This window comes from Ictalurus punctatus, chromosome 24 (assembly GCF_001660625.3).
Source record: "Ictalurus punctatus breed USDA103 chromosome 24, Coco_2.0, whole genome shotgun sequence".
In the NCBI taxonomy this organism is placed as follows: domain Eukaryota; kingdom Metazoa; phylum Chordata; class Actinopteri; order Siluriformes; family Ictaluridae; genus Ictalurus; species Ictalurus punctatus.
Genome location: NC_030439.2, coordinates 4,784,293 through 4,794,872, shown reverse-complemented (window position 1 = coordinate 4,794,872; position 10,580 = coordinate 4,784,293). Strand labels below are relative to the sequence as shown.

General features: G+C 40.3%; 2 protein-coding genes across 2 annotated transcripts in view; one reads left to right on the top strand and one right to left on the bottom strand.

Annotated features, from left to right (window-relative positions):
- Positions 1–7,606: 7,606 nt before the first annotated feature.
- Positions 7,607–9,828, bottom strand: utp23 (UTP23 small subunit processome component). The gene is made up of 3 exons (XM_017454850.3): positions 9,394–9,828; positions 9,131–9,302; positions 7,607–8,116 (listed from the first exon to the last, which is right to left on the bottom strand). The coding sequence occupies exons 1-3, from the start codon at positions 9,579–9,581 to the stop codon at positions 7,712–7,714; spliced, it is 765 nt and encodes a 254-aa protein (XP_017310339.1). The 5' UTR covers positions 9,582–9,828; the 3' UTR covers positions 7,607–7,711.
- A 186-nt stretch (positions 9,829–10,014) lies between these two features.
- Positions 10,015–10,580, top strand: part of eif3hb (eukaryotic translation initiation factor 3, subunit H, b) — an 83,541-nt gene continuing 82,975 nt past the window's right edge. Inside the window, exon 1 of the mRNA XM_017454849.3 lies at positions 10,015–10,169. Coding sequence (XP_017310338.1) covers positions 10,095–10,169 — 75 coding nt within the window. The 5' untranslated portion in view covers positions 10,015–10,094. The remainder of the gene's footprint in view (positions 10,170–10,580) is intronic.

Genomic DNA, 10,580 nt, shown 5'->3' with positions numbered 1-10,580 from the left:
ATCTCTACCCTCCACTAATATTGGCACCCTTGGTAATCTGTCTACACCAAAACAAGAAATAAACTAAGAAAGAAAGAAAGAAATTTTTTTTAGAACATTCAAAAGAAAAAAAGTTCAGAAGATAAAAACAAAAAATAAAAAATTAAAAAAAAACATTTAAAGAACATTTGAGAGAGAGAAAAAAATAAACACCTGAAAGCAGGTTACTGAGAAAGTTTGTAAGAAGGTTTGAAAACCATTTAAAAGGAAGAAAGTTTGAACATTTTTTGAAAGAAAGAAAGAAGGCATGACAGATTGAAAGTTCAAAAGAAAGAAAGAAAGAAAATAAAGAAAAAAAACAAGAAAAAAAATGGGAAAGACTATTTGAGAGAAAAAAAAACAATCGAAAGAAATTCTGAAAAAAAAGTTTGAAAAAGAAAAAAGAAACAAAGAACGAAAGAAAGACATACTGAAGGTCAAAAGAAAGTCAGAAAGCAAGCAAGCGATAAAGAAAGTTCAAAATACATAAACAAAAACAATAGAGAGAAAGAAATGGAAAGAACATTTGAGAGAGAAGATACAATCGAAAGAAATTCTTTAAAAAAATGTTTAAGAGAAAGAAAGAAAGAATGGAAGAAAGAAAATAGACCAAATGGAAAAAAGTGGAAAGAACATTTGAGAGAGGAAAAAAAAACAGTTGAAAGAAATTCTGAAAAAGGATTAAGAGAAAGTGCAAGAGAAATAAACAATAAAGACAGACGGATGTCTGCTGTGACATTCTATGGGGTCAAAACTTTAAACCCCCGGTTTTGTCAGATAGAAACGTATAATTCCAACATCCCTGGGTCACATGACCTCCACACTACCGCTCCACTGCAGCATGTTGCATGGATTTAGAAATACAGTGAAGCAAAATGACCTTCGGGATGTTAGCAGTGTTTGTAATCCTTATACAGGCAGCAGACTTGAGACAGGAGAGCATGCACGTATATTCATCTACATCAACAGTCAGGGTCTTCCAGGTCAACAGGACGTCTGAGCCCTGACTGCACACGTCGTATAGTGACCCCACGATAAAGCAGCATGAACAGTTTGTTTAATTGTCACTGTCGCAGATCTGAACTGCGTGTGTTATAGTCCCAATATTTTTGGGGTTTTATTAAGAACCTAAAAACAAAGGAAAGACAACTCAGTTCTAACCTAGTTCATATAACGTTCAAATATGATATAAAGTGTACAAAACATAGACAAGAACTCAAAAATATAGGCACTGACTTTAAACTGTAAATGATGGACCATGGCTAAGGTGTGTGTGTGTGTGTGTGTGTGTGTGTGTAGACTGCCCATTGGACAGCCGAGCGGGTGTTGAAACCATTTCTGACTGACAATTTCTTTCAAATGCAAATGCTTCCTCCATCCTTTATGAGGAGCTGAGGCTTTCTAATTGCTTTCATTGTAAGAAAATAACATACCAAATTCCAGCACATTCCAGGCGGAGCAATGGAGGAACAGAAAGTTTTCCCGCCGACAACTTTTGACACGTTCACATTTTTAAAAAAAAATACACTAATTAATTTGCTACACTCGTGTGAAATTGTTGGTGTGGCAGATGTGTGATTACAGACAGTTATAAAAGTGGAAGTATGTGAGAAAAGGAATTAAAAAATAAGAAGAAATAGCTCTTTTTTAAACTTCTTTTTTTTTTCTCTTTAAACTTGTCATGACTTTACACTCAAGTGCGTGTGTTAGAGTCATTTTCTAAAATTTGTTTTCAGATGTCTTTGCCTCAGCCCCTGCGGTAGAACCCCGACTCATCTCGTCCCGGAGAGAACAGAACACGACGCTCGCTCTACGCTCACTTTTTACTTCTTCTGTTACACACACTGCTGAAAGCCTGGCCATGAGACTTTATTGGAAGTGATAGTCTTGGAGACATTGAATGCACACGAGCTTCTCCCAGAACACAAGCACAACCCTGGGTTAGTCTTAGTAAAGATCCTTGGGGAAGAACAAGCAGTTCAGTCAAAGCCAGGGGTTCTCAAACATCTTACATCCATGCAGCCCTTTAACTGTAAATAAATAATAATAATAATAAAAAAAAGACTACATTCCTCCTCATGACAGTTTTATTTTCTGAACATAAAGCTGTTTAAATATTAGACACATTATATATATATATATGCCTTTTGATTGGTGCTTTTTATTCCTGAACTTTCCACACACAGAAGACATTTGTATTAAAATGATCATTAGATTTGAGATTATTTTTCGATTGTTAGCACGTTCGCCTCACACCTCCAGGGTCGGGGGTTTCGATTCCCACCGTGACCCTGTGTGTGCGGAGTTTGCGTGTTCTCCCCGTGCTGCGGGGGTTTCCTCCGGGTACTCCGGTTTCCTCCCCCAGTCCAAAGACATGCATGGTAGGCTGATTGGCGTGTCTAAAGCGTCCGTAGTGTATGAACGGGTGTGTGAGTGTGTACGTGAGTGTACCCTGCGATGGATTGGCACCCTGTCCAGGGTGTACCCCGCCTTGTGCCCCATGCTCCCTGGGATAGTCTCCAGATTCCCCCGCGACCCTGAAGAAGGATTAAGCGGTATAGAAGATGGATGCATGGATGGATTATTTTTCGATTTCTTTATGTAGTTTTGATTAAACCCGTTCTATTTAAGTGTCCAGTAAAACAGACCAATAACCGTTACTGTATACTAACTCAGGTTCATAACTCTGATAAAGTCAAAGAGTTGTAATTTTCCACCATTGTAACAAACGTCTAAAAATCACAGACCTCCCGGCTGTTCTTCATAGACCTCTAGCTGTGACACAGTGGTTCAAATCCATTTTCATTTGCGAGTATGGTGAAGACGGGATTTTAGCTCGTGTATGGCATCTGTGCTTTTGCAGCGGGTCAAAATGTCAATGTTTTTACAAGATAGCTATGTCAACGGACTCCCATGAGTTGTCTACAACTCTCAAGTAACACACACTTGGTCTGTGCAGTTCACTTAAAAATAAAAAAAAAAGACATCAGATTTGTACAGGAGATGAAACGAACACGACAAGCTCTTAAACTTTTTTTTTTTGGTCAGATGAGTAATTGTATTCGAATAAAAGAAAGTGCTATCACTGCGTTACAGTTATGAAATACGGCTGGAAATCGTGTGAAGTGTGACGTTGAAACAGCTGAAGCAAAACTAGATTTTAAACTGCAGTTGTGGGAGGTTGGATTTGAGTAGAGTTTGATGGTTTCCCTTCTCAAAACCACCTGAGTACACTTACCAGTTCATTCCCCACATTTACTCACTGTGTAGAGTTTCAACCCCTTTTGCATTTTTCTCTGATTCTGGGCGTGAAGGTTGTGTCTGATGATATATGCGTCAATGACAGTGCGGTTGCTCTGTATTTATCCCGTGGGAATGTTGCTGGTGAGACATTGCACTTGTGACCTCTGCATGTGAATGACAAGACCCACAATAACTTTGACTGTTTTTGCAATAACACCTCAAACAAGCAAGATGACCTCTGCTGTTGTGGGTCTTTGAGTTAACTTGACCTGAGCCTGAATCTATAATAAACTCTTGTATAGCATGGCAGGGCCACCCCCACAGGCTGTGCGGTTTAGTTCACCGAATTACACCCGTACACCACGTACAAGCAGGATACGGTCTAAAACGACGCCTGATGGATTCACCACCAGTGTTGGATTCAGTGTGTGAAAAGTGTATTCAGCTGAAAAAGGATTTAAACTAAATCCAAAGTGTTGTTTCTAAATGGACACAAACATCAACACGTACATCGATAATAATTTGGCAAATAACTACAACTATTAAAATGTTAGCATGCTTATCCTTGATATTTGCAGTGAAAGAACATTTTTTTGCCCAGACCTAATCATATTCATCTCCACATTTTCCAGATTGTTTCTAATTCACCTGAACGCTAGCCTATATATCAGATCTTACCAGCTCTCGTCTCAGCCAGGCCAAAGCACTCTCTATGTCCAGACGCCCAGCACGATCACAGTTCACTCTCTTGTCCCTGCATGTTTCCTCTGGGAGTGACTGCTCTCTGAAGATCACTGCTGCTTTGTAGTCTTCAAAGCTAGCTTCCTTACACGAGAAATCTCTGAGTCTGGTCAGGACTACTTCCATTCTCTTAGGATTAGGTCTTGAAGTACACTGTCTTGGGTATTGTTCTATTACCTGAAACACTTTGAAACAGCTTTGTCTTCTGTTTTTAGCTACGTTAAAGAGCTCTACCACTTACTCTAACTAACGGCACTGAACTCTTGTTAGTGGTGGGTCTATACTGGGCTAATATTATGGATGAGCCCCGTCCCCTTCCTCTTGCCCAGCTTATTAGGAGCTAACGGCAATGAGTGAGCTGTGTGTGAGCGTGACGTAGAAAGAGGGACGTCACCTCTATCGATAGTGAGACCCAGTGATGTTCTTGTTTACTCTTGTAGCATGTCTTACACACGCACATGGTTATGGGATGTGGGTATGGTGTTGTCATGGTTATCTGAGCAGTACTCAGGGCGGATCTGTGGAATGTCCCTGGCAGAGTCCTAAGACACGAAAAGGAACTAAGATGGAGCGCACGAAAGCTTTACACGAATCAGAATGAACTTCTGATAAAGTTATGAAGAGCTCCAGATTGGAATTTGTATCTGTTGTGCTTTCATGTGAAATCAGTAGAAGAATGGTTTTGTTTATGCAGACTGCTGATATTTTGCAGTGCTGTGACGGTGCTTTACGTAATCTATAAGTGGTTTGACTGGCTGCATGTTAACGCGTCCTGTCTGTGTCGCTCGTAGCAACTCACACAAATCAGCAACACATTTAAACTCAGGACAAAAATAGCCCTGACACAATTAGGGCTATAATTAAGGCTGAATTACTCAAAGCCTTACATCAAGCCAACAAAGAGCTTGCAACATATCTGACGCCACAGAGCAGCAGCCCGCCTGAAGGAGGGTAGAGTTAGGAGTTTCTTCCTATGAATAGTGGGACACTGAGACCACTGGCTCATTCTGGCTTCAGGTACAATAGCTCTTGAGCAAGGTTGCATTAACTAGAATGGACAGTGCAACCAACACTATTTGGTCAAAAGTATATGGACACCTGACCACAACACTCATATGTTCTTGTTGAACATCCCATTCCAGATATAGCTCTCTTTTTTTCTGTTATAATATATATATATATATATATATATATATATATATATATATACATATATATATATATATATATATATATATATATATATATATAAAAATCCTCCATTCTTCTGGGAAGACTTCCACTAGATTTTGGACATGGCTGTTCCATTTCATCCCAAAGGTATACAGTGAGGTTGAGGTCAGGGCTGCAGGACACTCGAGTTATTCCACTCCAGCATTTGGCAAACCGTGTCTTCATGGAGTTCGCTTTGTACACAGGGGCATCGTCGTGTTGGAACAGGTTTGGGCCTCTTAGTTCCAGTGAAGGGAAATACATAGAGATCCGGTGCTGTTTGGTGCTTCCAACTTTGTGGCAACAGTTTGAGGAAGAACCACATATGGATGTGATGGCCAGGTGTCCAGATACTTTCAGCCATGTAGTGTACTGCATATTCAACAGTCACTGTCTATTTAACGAAACACTATAATTATTTATATTATAGACATCATTACATCAATAACATAAAAACAAAACAATTGACAAAATACAAAATACAACTATCCATCCATCCACCTTCTATACCACTTATCCTTTTCAGGGTCACGGGGAAACCTGGAGACTATCCCAGGGAACATCGGGTACAAGGTACACCCTGGACAGTCAATCACAATCACACTCCCATTCATACCCTACAGACATGCCAATCAGCTTACCATGCATGACTTTGTCTTGTCTTACCATGTATGCCTTTGGACTGGGGGAGGAAACCAGAGTACCTGGAGAAAACCCCCGCAGCACGGGGAGAACATGCAAACTCCACACACACAGGGCCACGGCGGGAATCGAACCCCCGACCCTGGAGGTGTGAGGCGAACATGCTAACCACTAACATACACAAGGATATTTCTGCCTGCATACTGTATATTATATAAAGTTCACATTTAGGCTACAATAAAAATGAACACTCTTTTATTTGACGTAGCTTCTTAGATCAGATGTTTAATTTGTTCTCTTTTTTTGGATTTTACTAATCCAGATTTTACACACTGTGCTGTCATCTAAAACACACACAGTCTCACATGGTGGGTCTCGCAGGCCTAGGTTTTCGGACCATTAGAGGCCTCTAGTGGACACTTAAAGCCTCGAGATATGAACTATTTTTCAACACCGCTGGTTAATAAAAAGTGTCACATTCCTGGTAAAAGTCAAGACTTTTATATTGTTCAGCTGATGCAAGAGTACTGCTCTCATTGCGACAGTCCTTATTGCTTTTTGACTGAATTACAGAAGAGTTGCAGGTACAATATTACACCTGTAGATGAGTCTTTTTTTTTACAGAAACAAAAACAAAACAGCAACATCGAATTGGCCGTACAGACAAATGTATTCATTGTTATGTTGTTATGATGAATGGACCTTGGATGACATGTCCTTCTTTTTGAAATCATTTTTAATAACGGAATTACATTGTCTGATATGTATTATCTTTACTAAAGGAAAATATAATGACGAGGCTGAGGTTGGTTTTTCATTGGAGTATTGTGAAACTGCATTGATCTGGACAATAATAGCACATATGTGTTTGTACTGGTTTGATTTTTGTTAGTTCTAATTATTTTGTAGTACTCCAGAACAAGTTCTCAGTGACTGGTTCTTCTGAAGGACAACAAATCAACGGTCATTATCAACAGCACTATCCAAGTGAAACTGAACTGAATGCTGGCCTGATTCTGTGATTTTAAGTAGAGCACCCTATACACTCATCTAGCCAGAAATAAAGTACTTATTATTATTTTTTTTAAATCTTAGCTGTCAAGGAGAAAAGTCAAATCTGCCTGGGGTTGTGGGTTCGATTCCTGCCTCCGCCCTGTATGTGCGGAATTTGCGTGTTCTCCCTGTGCTTCAGGGGTTTCCTCCGGTTTTCTCCCCCAGCCCAAAGACATGCTTTGTAGGCTGATTAGCATTTCCGAATTGTCCGTAGCGTGCGGTTGTGCCATGTGAAGGGTCGGTATTCCGTCCAGGGTCTCCCCCGCCTTGCGCCCCAAGTTCCCTGGGATAAGCTCCAGGCTCCGTAGCGATCCTGTGCAGGATACTTTTTAAATGATAAGAGCAGAACCTTTATAATAACCTTTATCTCCACCTTGTGGTGGTCATGGGACATTTGTTTTCATATGGGTGCAACATCAAAATGCACCTATGTGTTTTTTTTTTAACTGACAAACCACACGTGCATCAGTATAGTAGAGATCACGCAATTTGTTTTGTAAGCACACATATATCCAGTGGTTCTGTAAAGGGGATGGGATTGTCAGCTGAAATCATCCAGGTTGGTGGCCTAAATTTTTAATTGACGAGTGAGCTTATATGATATATATTATATAAGAATGGCTAACGCTCATATTTCTAGCATGATATTTATCATCTACTGAAGGTATTTAAATGCATACATGAGCTTCACAAACCATTTAGTAACACTGATAATTCTTTATTTGACATTGATTAGAAAATCTGGATAGTGGACATTCTTATACATTTAGACTCTAACGTGAGCTGATATACAGAAGATGGGTCATGACTGAGCACTGGAGGGGTTTGGGTTGACACTGACGGATGGCCCGGCAGCGCTCCTCTTCCTGTGTCTGCTCCTCCTCTTCTTCTCTCCATCTGTCATTTTGGGCTGCTGTGCCATTGGGTTCTTCTTCTTCTTTTTCAAACAGCTGAGAGGGTTCGGGTTGCCTGCCTTTCTCTTGCGCTTCTTGCCCCGCCGCTCCTCACCGTCTTTACTGAGGCCCTGCTCGACTTTCAGGCTCTGGAGGCTCTGTTGCTGATGAGGACTCACTAGCTCTCCCAGCTGCACCGCCTCTACATGCTTCACTGAACACGCTGACGGTTTGTCTAACACCATGGTGTTGAGGACGATGTAGATCAGGGGCACGCCCGGGATCTCCATCAGAGCTTTAGTCAACTCTCTGTCCTGCAAATGGAGATCAGAAAGTTGGTCATTTAACATCCCATGAATCATAAGGCAAGGCACCATAGGTAAAAATTTTATTAAAAAATAAATAAATCATCAATCAAGTATCATTTTCCAGATTGATGGATTTTCCATGTTTCTACAATGTAATCTGAAATGAAATCACCAACTATTAATATAAATATATTTATACTTTCATCCCAAATCCACTAACCACACCGGACATAACTTTTGTCATACGTTTTCATTATTCAAATACAGGGCCGAGGCAGGAATCGAACCCCCAGCCCCAGGCGGATTATACTTTTCTCCTTATAGCCAAGGTTAAAAAAAGAGAAAGAATAAGTACTTTATTTCTGGCTACATGAGTGTATAGGGTGCTCTACTTAAAATCACTAAATCAGGCCAACATTCAGTTCAGAAGAAACTTCTGGGTTACTGATCATAAGGTCGGGGGTTCAAGCCCCAGCAATGCCAAGTTGGCACTGTTGGGTGCTTGAGCAAGGCCCTTAACCCTCTCTGCTCTAGGTATCGCTGTATCATGTCTGACCCTGTGCTCTGACCCCAACTTCCTGACATGCTGGGGTATCTGAAGAAAAGAATTTCACTGTGCTGTGATGTATACGTGACCAATAAAGACTCATTATTATAATTAAACTCCGCACACAGGGAATCGAACCCCCGACCCCAGAGGTGCGAGGCAACAGTGCTAACTACTAAGCCACCCAACAATTAACATAAAATTAACCATATAAAAAATTCTGCTAAACTATTTTGTGGATTTTTTTGTGTGGACTTAAATGCTTCTGTTGAAATCAATGCATTGTTGTGTTATGTGAATTGCAGCATATTTAATAATCGGTTGTATATATTAAATACATCTGGAAGGAAGTCGTATAATAAGTTTTATTCCGTGGGTCACACAAAGAAATGTCAAAACAAATGTCAAATCACGAGCATCTTCTGGGAAGCAAGGCTTGTGATCAAGACACCAGGTGTGTAGTTTGTTATCACCTGCGTGGCGACAAAGTAGTGATGTGCATTTGTCTCTGCCAGCATCGACAGCAGGCACTGAGAGGCAGGAACAGGCTCCTTGTGTTTACATCTCCGGATCTGAAACCTCTGCAGGATTAATTTCGCTCCATACAGGTCTTTTGAAAGAGTCTCAAGTTCCTTCAGCGCGCATCTGTGGAAAAGGAGAGAACAAAACCATCACCATCTGAGGACTGAGACAGGTGATGAAACAGTGCCTTCAGAAACAACTCATATTCACTTACTTAGTGGTGCAAAACTGAACCTCTCCCATAAAATATTTCGGCAGTTGCTCTTTGATTTGGATCTTATTCTTTAATGCAGCCTGACAGAAAGTCCCATCGATCAGTATTTGAAACGGTTCCCGAAAACCAAAGTTGTATTTATAGAAACTGATCGTCTTCTTCGCATGTTTCTGTCGTTTTATCTTCATCCTGACTACTACTACTACTACTACCTTACTGCTCAAACCTGAAAACTCGTCTAGTCAACGTGTTATTCTTACACATTTAGCAAAATATGAAAGCGACTTGCTGAACAGACAAATATGCAGATATATATTAATCACAGAATTAAATATATATATATAAAAAAACGAATAAAAAAGACATTTGTGTGCGTTCAAAATACAACCGGCATGGTATCTGAGGTGCTACGGACAAACCAGACCGTACGGAAACACGATACATTAAATAAACACTCCGCAACACAGCAACGTGTGAAGGAAGACCTAACTACACACACAATTAAATATATATATTCTATAATTTCTTTAGTGAACATTAGATTTGATACATTACAAATTAGAAACTAAAATGTCCAGAATGTTATCCACAGCACACAGGAACCAATCAGAGCAGCGTCGTTTCTCACGGATTGTAATACACAGACGCACCTTTACCGGAAGTCAGCAAGTCCCGGTCTTCTGTTTCGCGTGTTTGAGAAGATGGCAGCTCGCAAAGACGCTTCGCCTGGAACCAGCCTGGAGTCTGCTGTAAAACAGGTTCAGATTGAAGGCCTGGTAAGAGCAAATGGTCCAGATATTTCTGCCGTTGTTTCCAGACCGGATGTTAACTCAGTTAACCCACAAAACTTAACATAAAGCTAGTATCACGCTTCTAGCTCACAGGGAAGTAGTGAGATAGGGAGAATGTTGCCGCTCACACTTAACAGGGCACTTATTTAACAAATAATTAACTCGTAGATAGTTTAAATCCAGAGATTCTTAGAGAATATGCGTGACCACTTTTCCACTGATTTAATCCCAGGTGCTCCTCTACACCCTTGAACACAAATGCAACACACACAGCCTAATTAGGTTATGTATAGGAGGACTTTTATTATTCAGCCGGCTGTGTCTAGATTGGACACAAAAGATGGTCATTGTTCTAGTTACAGTGTTTAAACTAAACTATAAACCTAGAAAATCTAC